Consider the following 18706-nt stretch of genomic DNA (forward strand, 5'->3'; position numbering starts at 1 on the left):
CAGTGGCTGAGACGTCAAACCCCAAGCTGGCTGTCACAGATGTCACCCAGCTGTCACAGTGGCTGAGACGTCAAACCCCAAACTACCTGTCACACAGTGGTTGACAGGTCAACCCCCCGAACCCCCCCCCCCCCCCCCAGCCCACCAAAACTAGCTGTTACAGTGGCTGACACGTCAAACCCAAAACAGACTGTCACAGTGGCTGACCTCTCACAGCGGGTGCCGGTGTAGCCCTGGCTGCAGTTGGTGCACATCAGACTGCTGCCCACACCACTGCAGGTGGGGCTGAAACTGCACACACATACACACACACACACACACACACACAAACACACATACTCACACGCAAGCAAGCACACAGAGCGACCGACAGTTACATTCCAGTGCACTGATGGAGGTGGGCAAAGAGTGGGAAAACACACACACACACACACACACATACATACACACACACAGACACAAGGGCACACACACAAACACACAGTGAACGACAGTTACACTCCAGTGTAGTGTTGAAGGTGGACAGAGAGTGGGGGAACACACACACACACACACATGCTGCTTTCCCAAACCACACACATACACCCATCCCCATCCACTTGTTCACTTTTTTTCCAGCCCAAACTGGCAAGATATGTATGTGATTTTTTTTTTTTTTCAAGCGATAACCACTTCTTGAAATAAGTCCTGAACAAACATGCATGTACTCATATTTAGCTGCTTTCAACTAATTGTTGTGTTTGGTTTTGATGTCCATCATTCCTTTGATGGGTTTTAGGATAAATACATTGAGTCTTTTGAGCCCACACCAACCCAACCACACACACACGCGTGCACACACACACATGTACACACACACATACACACTCTCATACACATACACGCATACACACACAGGCACAAACACACATGCACAAACACACACGCACACACATCAGCACATGCACACAGTCACACACTCACACTCACACGGAGTCACACACACACACACACACACAGAACAATCACTGACTTGTTGGAGGGCTCCTGCAGCGGGCAGGCACAGGGGGCACAATCGTAGGGCGTCCCTCGGGTGGCCATCCCATAATACCCTGGGGCACACTGTTCACAGTGCATGCCTGTTGTGTTGTGTGCGCAGTTCTGTAAAAAGACACAGTCATCATGTGTCATGCGTGCAGTTCCATACAAAAAAGAAAAGAAAAAAAGATGTGTGTGATGTGTACAGTTCCGTAAAAAGACACATCATGTGTTGCGTGTGTGTGTGCAGTTCTGTAAAAAAAAGACACTATTATGTGTTACATATGCAATTCTTCAAAAAATAAAAAAGAAGAAGAAAAGGTCACATCATGTGTGTTGTGTAAGCAATTCTGTAAATTACTGTATGCATTTTGTTGTTGATTTTCCCATCAGGATATTGACAGGAAAACACAGACGCTATCAGCAATGTGTTTAAATATCTGTGACATTTCTAACATAAAATCAACACCGAATCCACATCTTCATACATCATCATAAAAATGAAAACAAATAAAAATAAAAAAAAAAATAGAAAGAATGCCTGAATTCCTTGTATACCTGTTCCACACATACAACACCACTTTTTTGTTGTTGCTTTATTTTTGTTTGTTTGTTGGGGCTTTTTTGTCAGGGTTTTTTTTTTGTTTTTTTTTTAATTGAAGGACGAGAACCCAGCCCACCTCAAAGAGAGGTGTGACAAACGTTTTCAGAACCAACCCTACCTCACAAACGCCAGTCTCCGGGTGGCAGCTGTTGCTGTGGGAATAGCACTGGCAGGGTCGCACGTGGCCAATGGCAGTTTCCGGCGCATTCGGGTCATGCTGGGAGTTGGGGCGCACCCTGTAGTATCCTTCTGCTGGGTTCTGTGGTGTCAGGAGAAACAAAGATTTCTTTTTTTCTTTTTTCTTTTTTTTTAAAGTGGATAAAAAAAAGAATTACAGTAAAACCACAAACAAACTACCAGAATTAGAATTACTTTATTATCGTATCTAGATAATACAAGTGGTGAAGTATGTGAAATTTACAGAATACAAAACTGCGTAAGATGGCATACATCAAGCAGAATAGTACAAGCATACAATGTTCACACACACACACACACACACACACACAACACACACACATCCACTAACACACGTGTGCACACACACACACACACACACACACGTGCATGCAAACACAAGGCAAAATCAAAGCAAACCATCACTGAACTGAACTGTGAACTGTCTAGTAGACTAAAGTTGCCTATGGAGGTGAACTATTTAGTCAACTGAAGGTGCCTACGACAGTGAAGTGTCTAGTTGTATAAAGCTGCCCATTTAGCTGAAAAACGTGGCCTATGTCTGCAAAAAAGTTAGGTGAGTTACAAACCTGACAGGAGAGGCCGGAGTACCTCTCGGGACACACGCACTGCTCCACACCGTAGGCGATGCTGTCCTCCTCAGCCCCACTGGTGTTCTGTGCTGGCTGGGCCACTTCCAGACTGATGGGCCCGATCCTGACACACACACACACACACACAGATACAGACACACACACACACACAGATAAACTCACTCGCACACACACACATACACACACATACACACACACATGCATGCATGCGTGCACAGACAGACAGAAACACACACACACACACACACACATATGAACACATACAAACACACACACACACACACATACATGACACACACACACACACACACTGTTCGGTTCAGTTCAGTCCAGTTACTCAAACAGGCATCACAGAACTTGGACAAATCTACACACTTTGCACCACATCTGCTAGGCAGATGCCTGACCAGCGGTGTAACCCAACTCGCTTAGTCAGGGGAGGGGGAAACATGGACGTCATCAAATTAATGAATACATAGATTTAAAAAAATAATAATAAACTATAAATTAAAAAAAAAGAAAAAAGAAAATGAATAAAGAAATAAAATGAAATGTGGATGAATTTGGGGCGTTTGGCCATGGGAGCCATGGGAGCATCAACCGCCCTGGCGACAGAAATTATGCCTTTGAAATCTCTTGACTGCGATTCCACCTGGTGTTGTGAAGCACTGAGTGCTACTGTAAGCAAAGGCCCCCTTTTTTTTTTAATTTTACAAACACACATTTCAATAATTTCAATTGCAATAATCTGGTTAAAACAGACACAGACACACAGTTGAAATTCGATCAATGCTCTCACAGGGTGGGGATTCATCACTGCACTGTATGCTAGAACATGAGAACATGAAATAGCGTGGACACAAAGTGCACATCCAACTTAACTGCGTTCAACTTGTACACATATGCACTCATACCACACGCAGTTACACACGCTCACATGAATGCATGCACGCATACACACAGACACACACACATACACAAATACAACACACACACTACAGAGATCTGTCAGTGCATAAACACCTGGTTCATGACACACATCCTATTATGTGACAAAACAGACAGACTGGAACAGATATGAGAATGGGTTTTAGCAGTAGGGTGGAGGGTGGGTGGTAAGAATGGCGCAGCTTGTGTGTGTGTGTGTGTGTGTGTGTGTGTGGGTGTGGGTGTGTGTGTGTTTGTGCGTGCATGCGTGTGCGCGTGCGCATGTGTGTGTGTTTGTGCATGCGTGAGGTAAGCAGAATGTTTAAAGCACTGGATTCTCCCCCAGGTGTCCTGAGTTTAATTCCAAGTTTCAGCACACACCTGGAGGGAGAGGACTTTCCCCAGGTCTCTATATGTGTGCAGACCTGTCTGTTTGCCTGAACACTTCCATCTGTATACACATGCAGAACAAGCACGCACATTAAAGATCCCATAATCCATGTAAACGTTCGGTGGTGGGTTCATGGAAGCATGAACATACCCAACATGCATACCCCCAGAAGTCTGAACATGGCCGCCTAATAATCGAGAAAAAGTTATGTACAAAAAAAAAAAAAAAGAAGAAAGAAAACACCTATAGATGTATAAGCAAGTGAATGTGGGAGCAGCATCCCGTGAATGCAGAAGATGACCATCGTCATGGCAAGGTGGGGCCCACACCAACACACAAACCAACAACCACAGATCGAAGGGCAGGTGGAGCAGGTCCAGTTCACCTGTTCCCATTTCCCCAACTCTTTGATTGTATGGCCTCCATCATTGAGCTCTTGAGAGTGACTGTTTCGCCCTGTTTCACCTATTCAGCTTCTCTCTCTCTCTCTCTCACTTTCTTTCTTTCTCTCTATCATCCTCTCTCTCTCTATCTCCACCCCCCTCTCCCTCTTTCTTTGTCTATCACATACACACACATCTACCACACACACTCTAAAATACACACACATCTCTCTCTCTCTCAGACACATACACAGCATCTGAATACATAGGCGAAATGGGAAAAGGCAAATCAGGATCACCAATTTAGTTATAGCAAATCAGGTACAGGCAAATTGGGAATACACACACACTGGGAATAAACAAAATGGGAATAAGCGAATCGAAGCGATGACACACGGCAGATACTCACTCGGCGTACGTGGCCTGACCGTCCTGAGTGGCACGGACCAAAATGGCCGTCACGTTCTGCAGCACCACCATCATCAGTGGACGGGACACCGGCATCTGTTGCCCTGGCAACTTCCAGAAGCTCTGTGCGGGCACCGTGAACATGACAATCACTTTCACCAAGCTGTAGTCGTTTCCATTGAAAAATTATTTTCTCTGAGCAAAATGAACTAAAATCTACTGTCACTGAGCGAAATGGACTTCAAGGCAAATGGAATTTGATAAAATATTTAAACCTTACACTAAAAAAAAAAACAACTAAAAAAACCCCAAAACCACTTCCCAAATAAATGGAGGGACTTGAGTCACCACTAATTTTGCATAAATGTGAGCAACACAGGGGAGTTTACTACAACTCTGGTTACTCTTTTGTTTGTGGGAAAAAAGAACATCTGGCACTGGAAATGACCACAAAAAAGAATAACTAGCTGTGAAAAGGTTGAGAGAGAAAAAAAAAAAAAAAAAAAAAAGAGAGGCAAGAGGGAAGGATCAAAAGCAGTTTTCAGTGATGTCATTCCCCTGCGCAAATTTTTTTCTGTTTATTAAGTAAAAACGTTCAAACCAAAAACCCAAAATAGATGTATCAGAAACATGTACAAGTCATTTCCTAGTTCAGAATCACTTCATGTGCCTCCTGCTTGTCTCTCGACAACCTCTTTGTTTCAAATCAGCTTGAGGTGCCATGAAAAATCGACACGCTGACATTTCTACCAACATCATTCATAAACATCAATAACTGTGTTTTAATGCATGTTTTAAAGTTTAAACAAACATCACATCATACTACAGCGCTGATAATTCCTTGAAGAAACACAAAATCCCAAGGTCAGTGTTCTATCATGGCCCAGTAGCATGGAACAAACTGCCCTTTTCAGTCCATCACAAGCATTCCCAGCTCAATTTAAAAGTTTCTCAAAACCCACGTCTTCCTGTTCATGTGTGTATGTGTGCCGGTGTGTTTGTATGCATGTTTGTGCATGCACACGCCTGTTCATGTAATGTGTGCTTTATACATGTGTGTTTATGTATGATCAACTTTTAATTGTAAATTCTACAAGCTCACTAATTGGGAAATGAGAGTAGTAATCTGTATGATGAATGTCATCAGATCACAAACTGTTTGTTGCAGTCTTAAGTTTACGTCAGATCAGATCACTTAAGTTTACAACATCGGACCAGATCACAAACTGTTTGTTGCAGTCTTAAGTTTACGTCAGATCAGATCACTTAAGTTTACAACGTCGGACCAGATCACAAACTGTTTGTTGCAGTCTTAAGTTTACGTCAGATCAGATCACTTAAGTTTATAACGTCGGACCAGATCACAAACTGTTTGTTGCAGTCTTAAGTTTACGTCAGATCAGATCACTTAAGTTTACAACATCGGACCAGATCACAAACTGTTTGTTGCAGTCTTAAGTTTATGTCAGATCAGATCACTTAAGTTTACAACGTCGGACCAGATCACAAACTGTTTGTTGCAGTCTTAAGTTTACGTCAGATCAGATCACTTAAGTTTACAACGTCGGACCAGATCACAAACTGTTTGTTGCAGTCTTAAGTTTACGTCAGATCAGATCACTTAAGTTTACAACATCGGACCAGATCACAAACTGTTTGTTGCAGTCTTAAATGTACAACGTCAGATCAGATCACTTAAGTTTACAATGTCGGACCAGATCACAAATTGTTTACTGCAGTCTTAAGTTTACAACATTAGATCAGATCACAAACTGTTTGTTACAGTCTTAAGTTTACAACGTCAGATCAGATCAAAAACTGTTTGTTGCAATCTTAAGTTTACAACGTCAGATCAGATCAAAAACTGTTTGTTACAGTCTTAAGTTTACAACGTCAGATCAGATCAAAAACTGTTTGTTGCAATCTTAAGTTTACAACGTCAGATCAGATCAAAAACTGTTTGTTGCAATCTTAAGTTTACAACGTCAGATCAGATCACAAACTGTTCACTGCAGTCTTAAGTTTACAACGTCAGATCATATAACAAACTGTTTGTTGCAGTCTTAAGTTTACAACTTCAGATCAGATCACAAACTCATCATAGATGGGCTCTAAGCGCCTCCTGTGACACAGTACATATGCAATGATGCATTATATCACACAAAAACACATAAAGACACAGAAGTGGAAAACAAAATCTGTATCCACCAATACTACAAACTGCAGATATGAATACTGGTAATCACAGAAAAAAAAAGGCGCAAAATACACCCTACACACACACACACACACACACACACACATATGCGCACACAGCAACCACCAAGCCACAAGCACACACACACACCACACAAACTGTTTACTGCAGTCATCCAGAGTCACAGCCCACCTCATGCAGCCTGATGCTGAAAGACTCGGCATGGTTCGGTTCCAGAGAGTTGACGTCCCCGTGCAGTTCAAAGGTGTTCCCTCGCAGCACCACAAAGGGGGACACAGTGTCGCTGGACCTGCTGCCCGCCTTGTCAAAGTAGTGGATGAAGTCCAGCCGCCCACTGTAGGACCGTGTCTGAAACATCATGCAGGATGTATGCTAGTCGGTTCCAGTTTCAGTTTCTCACGGAGGCGTCATTGCGTTCGGACAAATCCATAGATGTTACACCACATTTGGTGCGCAGATGCCTGACCAGCAGCATAGCCCAACGCAATTAGTCGAGGCCTTGATTGTATGCTTATATATTTGTGTACCTATCAGAGTGGATTTTTTTCTGCAGAATTTTTCCAGAGGACAACACTCTCGTTGCCATGGGGTTTTTTTTCGTTGCACTAAGTTCGTGCTTCACACCTGACCTTGGCCCATCGTCTCATCCAAATGACTAGACACCCAGTTTGATTTTCTAGTCAAACTTGAGAGAGAGAGGGTGAGAGCGGGATTGAACCCACACCCTCATGGACTCTCTATACTGGCAGCTGAGCATCTTAACCATTCTGCCACCTTCCTTCCTAGTCCGACATGTCAAACTACACCATCAGAACAGCACAGGAGGGAACCGAGTTTCTCAGCCCACCGTTTTTCTGTTTTGGGTTAGAATGTACGTAGGATAGTCGACCATGCTCCACTATGACCCTCACAACAGCAGAGGACACAACTGCTGTCCCGGCCATCTGGGCTAGAATTTAACCATAGTGGAGAGTGTTTTGGGCTGGAGTTATTAAATGTCTTGCCCAAGTTACATCCCCACTTTCTCGTCCAACGGGGCTCTAGGCCTGTCAGTGTTGTGATGGTCCCCAAAGGCCAGCTAGCCCCCAAAGGTCGCAGATTTCCACCCATTCGACAGACATAATAATTAGATATCTAAATGGTTAAACACACACACACACACAAACACACTTAATGAGCCCTGATACATGATAAACTGTACCTGCCCTGCATGGGATGAAGAACACAGTTACACTTGTGCTCAGCTAAAAGAAACTACTACATAATTATCCCCACACATAATAAATAAAACAATTTAGACTTCAGTAACAGGAAAAAACAAAACAAAAGACCAATCAAACGCAAAATAACTACAACCAATAAAACACTGCTATACTGCCCACCACCACCACCACAACCACCACTACCATCACCACCACCACATCCATACTCACCACCGCAACCACCACCACCACCACCACAGCCACAACCACCATCACCACCACCACTACAACCACAACCACCATCAACACCACCACCACCACTACCACCACCACCACAACCACCACCACCACAACTGCCACCACCACCACACCACCAACACCACTATCACAACCACCACCACAAAAACCACCTCCACCACCACCACAATCACCATCACCACCACCAGTACCACCACCAGTACCACCACCACCACCACAACAACTTACACCACCACCACCATCACAACTACCACCATCACTACCAGCACCACCACCACCACCATTACAACCACCACCACCACCAAACCCACCACCACTACGACTACCACCATCACCACAACTACAACCACCACTACCACAACTGTCACCACCACCAAAATCATCACCACTACCACCACCACCATCACCACCACCACCATTACCACTACAACAGCCACCACCACTACCACTTTGACCACTGCAACCACAACCACCATCACCACTACCACCACCACCATCAAAACCACTACCACCACCACCACCATCAAAACCACCACCACCACTACCACCAACACCACCACCACAACCACCACCACCACTGCCATGGCCCCCTCACCCTGTCTCCCAGCAGTGCGGCAGGTAAGGACCAGAACAGGGGGTAAGCTGTCAGGTGCGCCGGCACCGACAGGTGAGAGGAGTTGATCACCAGGTATCCCTTGTGGTCCACCACCGGCGGCGCCCCTTGTGGGCTTGTCTGGTCCGCGGGCACCGACAGGCGAGAGGAGGAGGAGTTAGTCGCCAGGTGTCCCACACCGTCCATCGCCGGCGGCGGGGCTCCCTGGGGGCTCAGGCTCACCAGCTGCGTGGGAACTTTAACCTGCGCAAACCACAAGTGTAAACGAATGAGCTTGATGGTGAGTGAAACAACAACAGCGGTGAATCACCATGCCCTACAAGGAATACATACAATTTTTTTCTTTCATTTTCTGCTGGTGGCACACAACACACAAACCTAAAAAGAAAAAAACACAATTAAACACACACACTCACACATCATCAGTAACACACACAAATCATCATCAACACACACACATCATCATCATCAACAGTCACACACACACACGCACACATTCATCAGGAAACACACACACTCACACATCATCAGTTAACGCACACGAATCATCATTAACACACACACACATCATCATCAGTTACACACACACACACAAACGCTACAGACATGGAACCAACAGACCTTGCCCCACACGTAGGGGGCCTGGGTGCACTGCTGGCTGCGGTGGAAGCAGTAGCACTCGGTGCAGCCCTTAGGGTTCTCCGCCCGCAGGCTGAACGACCCCGGCGCGCACTTGTCACACTGGTCACCCTCCACATTCGCCTACCACCGCCACCACACATCATCAGTCACACAGACATCAACATCAGTAACACACAAACACACACACACACATCATCAGTAACACAAACACATCATCAGTAACACACACACACACACACTCATCATCAGTAACACTCATACACATCACCATCAGTCACACACACAAACACACACATCATGAGTAACACACACACACACAAAATCATCAGTAACACAGACACACACACATCATCATCTGTAGCCACACACACACGTACACACATACACCATCAGTAACCCCCCCAAACCCCCCCCTCTCCCCCCCACACCATCAGCAATACAAACCTACACATATACATAAGTAACACACACACACACACACACACACTCACACACACCATCATCATCATCACCTTTATCAGAAATACAGAAACATTAATTCTCTGAAAGACTGACAGAAAGAGCCAGCACATAGAAAGACAGCATTCAGGAGGGGATGAACGCTGACACATATTAAAGGAAGAGAGAGAGAGAGGTGGGTGGGAAGGAGGGAAGAAGAGGGAGAGAGACGGGGGGGGGGGGTGCGGGAGAGAGAAGAGAGGGAGTGAGGGCAAGAGAGAGAGAGAGAGAGAGAGAGAGAGAGAGAGAGAGACAGACAGATAGATACAGAAACTGAAAGACTGACAAAGATGGAGAGAGAGAGACAGACAGACAAAGAAAAACAATCATTTACACAAATACACAATAAACTTTAACAAAATACACAATCAGCTGAAACAAAATATATGTCAAGTTCAATGTGTCCCAATGTAATAATCAAATATTGGTGTATTATCATTTCTAACAGCTTTCTAAAAAAAAAATAAAAAAAAAAAAAAAAAAAAAGATTACCAGATAAATGCATTATCTCCATGATTTCAACAGTGGTTTTTTTTTGTTGTTGTTGTTGTTGCTAATACACTATCTTTCACAAAAGCCAAGCATTCTGGATTACGAAATATTTCGGGTTATTTGGCATGATTTGTTGGTCACTGAATGCAATACTTAAAGCGCTGTGATTTAGTCTTGTGCAATGCAAGCAAATCTCAGATTAATTTTCTCCCACCTCATCACCTCTCTGTCTTTTTTTTTCTCTCTCTCTCCTTCTCTCTCTCTCTCTTTCTCGTTGATTTGCTTGAGTGCTTAAACATTCTGTTACTGTTTTCTCTAGGTTATATACAAACAGCCGAGCTAAAACACACAACGACAAATATAATGCAGAATCAATGTCTGAAAGCATCTGTGTAAAAGAATGAAACAGAACTCTGTGTTTCAGTTCTTTTTCCTCCATTCACACCATTCAGTGATTCTTCACCCCCTTCACCCACTGCCATATAAGAACAAGAACTTTGTAAGATGCAAGAGGCAGACATGCTTCAGGCACGTCGTGATTAAAAGCAAAAAGCAATCAGGACAAATATGCCAAAGCAATTCACAGCAACCGTTACTTAAAATCAACAACAAATCAAGAACAGAAATCTGGAAGAAAAAGACACCGTTTGCAACACCACTGACAGAATCATACTAAATATGCATTCATTATCACATCAATATAAAAAATAAAAAAAACATGATATGAAAGAAAGACGGGCAGACATACCAGCAGTGAGATATATGATCAATACCAAATCATCCTTGGTCCAACAAAAAGCAGCATGAAAAAAAAAAAAAAAATTGACTTAAGGTTCGAAACATTTTGAAAGAAGAAAAGTTCTCCTTACTGTGTCTCCTCTCCACATTTAATTTTGGTTGCTTCTCTCTCTCTCTCTCTTCACCAGTGCTATTAACTCTCTCCATACGAACGGCAAAAGAGACGACGTTAACAGCGTTTCACCCCAGTTACCATCATCAAAATATTGCAAGCGGAAGGCTCTTATACTGAAGGGGTGAATGTTGACAAAGAATACCACAATTCTGATGACGGAAGCTAAAGGTTGGGTCATTCAGACACCCACTGGACATCCGAGGGGTCTGTGTAGAGGAGAAGAGAGGACTGGCCGTACTGAGTGAGTTAATATTTTCTGAGAATGAGAGAAGCAGACAGGCTTAGAAAAAGTGACACAAATGACAGACAGATGAATAGAAATGTACACAGAGGTGCAGAACATGAACACACATGCACACAAGTTTATGCACACACGCACACATGTGCACACACACACATACACACTGTCACACACACAGCATGCAGATACACACCCAAATGTATATCTGCATGCGCGCACATGCACACTTGCACACTCACACAAACACTCAAAAATTTACATACATGTAGGCAAACTGGGAGACCTACAGATCTTAAATCTAGCACATATCAGATTCTTATAATTATGCACACACACACACACACACACACGCATTTGACTAGACTGTGAGAACTACACACACACACACACACTTAATTAAAGCACACACACATAATCATGCACCACACAGACATGCACATGCACACACACACATTCACATACTGACATGCAGCCCTTTTTATCACAATTCTGTACCAGAGGAACCTGTTGCACACTGCTGACATTCAGACTCTGTTTCTCAAGGAGGCATCACTGTCTTCAGTCAAATCCATATACACTACACCACATCTGCTAGGCAGATGCCTGACCAGCAGCATAACCCAATGCGCTTAGTATGGCCTTGAGTGCATGCATGTGTATTTGTGTACCTATCAGAGTGGATTTTTTAATTTTTGCCAGCGGCACACTCTCATTGCCATGGGTTCTTTTTCACTGCACCAAGTGCGTGCTGCACACGAGACCTTTGTTTATCATCTCATCTGAATGACTGGACGCTCAGATCAATTTTCCAGTCAAACTTGGGAGAAAAGACGAGAGCCAGATTCAAACACGGACCCTCATGGACTCTGTATTGGCAGATGAGCATCTTAACCGTTCTGCTGACATTCCCACATGTCCGACCAGTTCTGTCTTTTTACTGTATCTGGTCAATGCAGATGCTTTCAGCACAACATGACTATCGACTCTGCAAACTATTCTTCAGCGTGCACCAAGACACATAGCTGTGTTCACTCAAAAGACGGCCATTACTATCCAAGCTGATGTGTCAGACACCAGTCTTTGGGCGTGCCTCACTGAGAGAAAAACAGATACAACTGGTGCCCATGTGTGTGGGATGCTCAGTCCGATGCTAAACAGCTGGGTCCAGGCTAAGTTTGTTTCGTGAAAAACAAGATTTTTTTTTTTAATTTCTAAAAGTCTATGGAATCAGCATTGACATGGGAAAGTTCTTAAAATATTAGCTAGGCAAGCTTAGTGCTGTTAGGATCACTTATGTAACCCAGCCTTGGTGTTCATATGCGGGGACATTGGCAAAGAACAAGTTAAATAAGTAACTGTTCTGGTAATGGATCAGTCAGGTAAGTAACTGTCCAGGTAAAGAGCAAGTTAACTTAATCTTTTTTTCCTTATTTTTAAATGTTCAAGTCATAAATAGAATTCAATTCAACTATTTTTATCTTTTTATTTGGGGAAATCAGGGCCTGGCAGACATAAGATTCAGATTGCACCGGAGGTACTCTTACGAGCGCAGCTAGGGTTTACCTGTACAGACAGACGCCGTCACTCCCATGTCTTACCTTACACTGACACTGCCCGAAGTGGTCACACTTGCACTCTCCCCCGCCCAGAGTGCAAGAGTCGGGCTCGGTTCCGTTCACGTTACAATTACAGGCCTGACACTGAGGGAACCCGTAGTACCCCAACACACACTTCTCACAACTGTAGCCACGAAAACCAGCCAAGCATGTGCATTCACCGCTTACTGGGTCACACTGCTGGGAGACTGACCCTTCCTCGGTGCAGTTGCACCGCTGGAAAAACAGCATCAGTGCATGTAGACCAAGCCAAGGTTAGGTTGCTAGCAGCTTCATCCCCCGAGCCCACCATATCTATATAGCAAGCAAAATGTACAGCTTGACGTGTTATCAAAAGCAATGGGTTTGCAGCTACATGGCATGTAGTGGAAGCTTGGCAATCTATTATCTCTATAGCATTGCAACTTGTATAAATAAAATGAAATAAAACAAAATAAAATAAAATAAAGTAAGATAAAGTAAAATAAACAAAACAATGAAAAAAATAAATGACACAAGTGAATAATTTTTTTTTTCAGTTAATTAAGGAAAATAGTACCCTTTTTTTTTCAAAAAGATAAGGTAACAACAACAATAATAATAACAATAATAATAATAGTATCAATAATAATCAGAAAACCCCTTTTTTTTTCCAATATCCTACAAAGTACTTTTACTGCCATGTGACATATTAATAAAGCCCCAAGCTAGTCACCAACGTACCACACATATATGAGCGATCTTCATCTAATTCAAGATTATGTAGCAAACTGTCAGACACAAGATGCACTTTTAATGCTGAAGCAGAATGAATAAAACTCTATAATCTGCTGTGCTACTGCATTATTATACACAACTGTGTTAACAATTAACACACACATATACATGCACATATCTTTGGACACACACACGCACACAGGTAGAAAAATCTGTTATCTGAGTTCAGAGAGACAAGATAAAAATGAGAAAGCAATGCGGAAAGTAAACATCTACATGCTTGCTTACAAGACTGTTGTGTGCTTTCAAATGATCAGTGTTGCTCATGAACTCAATATTGAAAAAAAAAAATGTTCTAACAAGGAAACTGAAGAGTGAGCATGTATACGTATGCAGACATGTCTGCATTTTCTATAAGTATGGGCATTATTATTGTGACTGCATTACTGATCTATGTTATTCATGAACTATAAAAAAAAACATCCTGTGATTTTTTTTTTTTTTTTTACACAGGTAAACAAGTCTGCATTCATGTTTGTGCATTCATTCCAATTTGTGTGATGTATGCATGCAGCTTGTTTCTTGTTTTCATGCTAACTTTCAGAACAGTGTGATGTATGCATGCAGCTTGGATCTTGTTTTCATGCTGTCTAACTTTCAGAATAGTGCGATGTATGCATGCAGCTTGGTTCTTGTTTTCATGCTGTCTAACTTTCAGAACAGTGTGATGTATGCATGCAACTAGGTACTTGTTTTCATGCTATGTGACTTTCATAATAGTGCGATATATGCATGCGGTTAGGAACTTGTTTTCATGCTTTCTAACTTTCAGAATAGTGCGATATTTGCATCAGTTAGGTACTTGTTTTCATGCTAGCTAACTTTCAGAATAGTGCGATATTTGCATCAGTTAGGAACATGTTTTCATGCTAGCTAACTTTCAGAATAGTGCGATATTTGCATCAGTTAGGTATTTGTTTTCATGCTAGCTAACGTTCAGAAAAGTGCGATATTTGCATCAGTTAGGTACTTGTTTTCATGCTAGCTAACTTTCAGAATAGTGCGATATTTGCATCAGTTAGGAACATGTTTTCATGCTAGCTAACTTTCAGAATAGTGCGATATTTGCATCAGTTAGGTATTTGTTTTCATGCTAGCTAACGTTCAGAAAAGTGCGATATTTGCATCAGTTAGGTACTTGTTTTCATGCTAGCTAACTTTCAGAATAGTGCGATATTTGCATCAGTTAGGTACTTGTTTTCATGCTAGCTAACTTTCAGAATAGTGCGATATTTGCATCAGTTAGGTACTTGTTTTCATGCTAGCTAACTTTCAGAATAGTGCGATATTTGCATCAGTTAGGAACATGTTTTCATGCTAGCTAACTTTCAGAATAGTGCGATATTTGCATCAGTTAGGTATTTGTTTTCATGCTAGCTAACATTCAGAAAAGTGCGATATTTGCATCACTTAGGTCCTTGTTTTCATGCTAGCTAACTTTCAGAATAGTGCGATATTTGCATCAGTTAGGTACTTGTTTTCATGCTAGCTAACTTTCAGAATAGTGCTATATTTGCATCAGTTAGGTACATGTTTTCATGCTAGCTAACTTTCAGAAAAGTGCGATATTTGCATCAGTTAGGTATTTGTTTTCATGCTAGCTAACGTTCAGAAAAGTGCGATATTTGCATCACTTAGGTCCTTGTTTTCATGCTAGCTAACTTTCAGAATAGTGCGATATTTGCATCAGTTAGGTACTTGTTTTCATGCTAGCTAACTTTCAGAATAGTGCGATATTTGCATCAGTTAGGTACTTGTTTTCATGCTAGCTAGCTTTCAGAATAGTGCGATATTTGCATCAGTTAGGTACTTGTTTTCATGCTAGCTAACGTTCAGAAAAGTGCGATATTTGCATCAGTTAGGTACTTGTTTTCATGCTAGCTAGCTTTCAGAATAGTGCGATATTTGCATCAGTAAGGTATTTGTTTTCATGCTAGCTAACTTTCAGAAAAGTGCGATATTTGCATCAGTTAGGTACTTGTTTTCATGCTAGCTAACTTTCAGAATAGTGCGATATTTGCATCAGTTAGGTACTTGTTTTCATGCTAGCTAACTTTCAGAATAGTGCGATATTTGCATCAGTTAGGTACTTGTTTTCATGCTAGCTAACTTTCAGAATTATTTCTGAAAGGGAGAGATAACCATGTTACACAACTGTCTGCAATAAGACAGTGAACTCCCTGAAACTCATGCAAGGTAGACAACTGTTCTGAATATGAACAGACAGCTAATTCCGATACAGTATGCCAGGAATAGGTGATGTAAGATAATGTAATTAATGTGTGTCTGCAAAAAAGCATGCTGCATTGGCTCATGAAGAAACATATCATTTAAATAATGGAATCAAAAACAATCACATCAAATCAAACAGTGATGAACAACCTGCTTTCCTCTTTCATAACATTCGGAAAGGAAAGTCACAGAAACAAATTTTAACGATCTGACTGCATGATCAAGGAGCTACGTTCAGCAATGCGTTATAATACTGATTTGTTGCATCTTCTTCAAGTGTGCCTATGGACTTCCACATGCTCAAAATTCAACTTTACTTAATCCAGTCACTGACAGACAATAGCTCTGAGTGACACAATTTCTATTTTTCACCGCATATCACAGAAGTCTTGTACACAACAGAAATTAAGTCTTCAGATCAGATGATCAACAACTCATTATGGATCCAATGATTCATGTACATTGGTGTTCCATGGGTTATGGATAAATGAACATAATCTGGAAACATGAATATTTCCCCAAAATGGAATATGGCTGCCTAAACAGATGCATTTCATGGTCATCCATGTAACAGTGCATTCACAGACACTAGTGCAACCCCCCAACCCCACCCCTCCTCAATAAAAGAAAACAAGATTTTCAGCTGAAAAAAAACAAAAGAAAGAAAATAAAGATTAATTTCTTGGACCAGGTGTTTAGTTGGAAGGGGTTGAATATCATATTTCTTCAGAACTAATTCTCTTGGGAGTGAATAACAGTGATTCTGAACAGTGTGTCCAATACCTAGAGATCACAGTTATTATCTGTTTCAAGCACAGAGACATGTGGTGTTCTCTCTGAAGAGTGGAAGTTTAATTCGTTTATTCATAGTCTGTTCATCTAAGATGATGACATTAGACTGAAAATAAATGATATTATCATTATTATTAACATTAATATTTTTATCATCATGATTATTATCATTATTACTTAGAAATCATCATTTCTGAAAATCAATGGCATGGGAAGAACTATTAAACCCCCAGTTTCTTTTCAAGCATTTGCATGTGTTAAGGTACTTTTTCGTTGTTTTTGTTGTTGGTTTTTTTGTTTGTTTGTTTGTTCGTTGTTTTCTTTTGCTTTAGTGTTAAGCAATTAACAGCCTTTAGTCTGACACATGATCAGCACTACACAGCCAGCTCTAAACCAACAGCACAGACTGCCCATCACTCATCTTAAAACACGAAGACACAATGCAACCAGTAGGAAAACAAAAGCAGCAGAAGAAGAAAAACAAATCAAATATTTCAATGGGTGGGAGTGACTGGTTTTTGTAGCAAAACGGAAAAGTTTGCAGTCGGGCTCTTGCGGCCACTTAAAGTGCATGTCTTAATACCAAAACAAAGCAAAATAATGAAGAAATAAAAAATCAACAAAATGCCAATTCAGAAATCTGTATAATACTGAAATACTCCCACCCACATATTTCATGTGAGTAAAAGAAAACATTTCATTAATATCCTAAATAAGCAAACTACATCAACCGAGACTCTTGTTAATACTACAAAGAAACATCAAACAATTATGCACACACAAAAAACAACAACAAAAACCAACTTCATCTAACAAGCTCACACTACAGAAAGCGCAGAATGCATTACTTTCTTTTTCTCTTCTTTTTGTTTGTTGTTTAAGAATTAAAAGAAATGCGGTGACAAAGGACCAACTCTTTGACAGGTCTGGTCAGACTCCTACAGTGTTAACTGTACTGTTCACCTGTCCCCTGTTTTCTCCCCTACCTTGCAGCCTTTCATGCTGTCATAGTCAAAGGCCTCCGTCTGGCACCTGTCGCAGTGGGGACCCACGGTGTTGGGGGGACACACGCACTCCCCCGTGTTGGGGTCGCACATGTGACCCGGCTTGGTGCACGGCTCACACCCTGAACGCACACACACACACACACACACACATGCACACACACACAAACACACATCATAGCGTATCAACACAGTGTTTCGGAAACAGTCATGAGATAAAAGTCATGTCAATGCATAGTTCTGATTTTAGCAATAGTAGTAGTAGTAGTAGTAGTAGGAAAGGGACTGACTCAAACCTAAGCCTTGCGGCTTGTAAATTTCCCATCTATCAAAATTCCTCAGTTTACTGTGCACCTTCTGTAAGATTGTAATTCAGTTATCAATAACTATGTATTCTGCTAAAAATTCTGGATGTGACCAGGAATTTAAAATAATTTTTTTAGGGCTTTAATGATAAAAAGGATTTGATATCAACGTTCAACAAATTACATACTGGTCTCAAGTTTTTTTCATAAAACTATAAATGCAACATTTGTTATCATTAATGTTTAAGAAATAATATCATGTCAAACGGAAAACGAATATGGTGCGTATGAAATGAAATGAGCTGAATACTCACCTCCACTCGCGCCCTTAAAAATAATAAAACACTGAAGTCAATATGTACTGAAGTTAATGAACACTAAAGTCAATTAACACCAACGTCAT

At 41.6% G+C, this 18706-nt stretch overlaps 1 protein-coding gene and 1 non-coding gene across 3 annotated transcripts in view; both read right to left on the bottom strand.

Annotated features, from left to right (window-relative positions):
- The window catches only part of LOC143295206 (laminin subunit alpha-2-like), a 122839-nt gene that overhangs the window by 76983 nt on the left and 27150 nt on the right, over positions 1-18706 (bottom strand). For both annotated transcript variants that reach the window (XM_076606780.1, XM_076606779.1), the window contains exons 19-27: positions 17981-18120; positions 9434-9574; positions 8795-9055; positions 6911-7087; positions 4523-4644; positions 2389-2515; positions 1740-1880; positions 1013-1140; positions 208-291 (exon numbers count right to left, since the gene is read on the bottom strand). In XM_076606780.1, the coding sequence (XP_076462895.1) occupies positions 208-291; positions 1013-1140; positions 1740-1880; positions 2389-2515; positions 4523-4644; positions 6911-7087; positions 8795-9055; positions 9434-9574; positions 17981-18120 (1321 nt within the window). The remainder of the gene's footprint in view (positions 1-207; positions 292-1012; positions 1141-1739; positions 1881-2388; positions 2516-4522; positions 4645-6910; positions 7088-8794; positions 9056-9433; positions 9575-17980; positions 18121-18706) is intronic.
- Positions 2977-3111, bottom strand: LOC143295558 (U11 spliceosomal RNA). Its single transcript, XR_013057043.1, has one exon. It is a non-coding gene; the product is annotated as a U11 spliceosomal RNA (small nuclear RNA).

This window comes from Babylonia areolata, chromosome 20 (assembly GCF_041734735.1).
Source record: "Babylonia areolata isolate BAREFJ2019XMU chromosome 20, ASM4173473v1, whole genome shotgun sequence".
NCBI classification, from domain to species: Eukaryota; Metazoa; Mollusca; class Gastropoda; order Neogastropoda; family Buccinidae; genus Babylonia; species Babylonia areolata.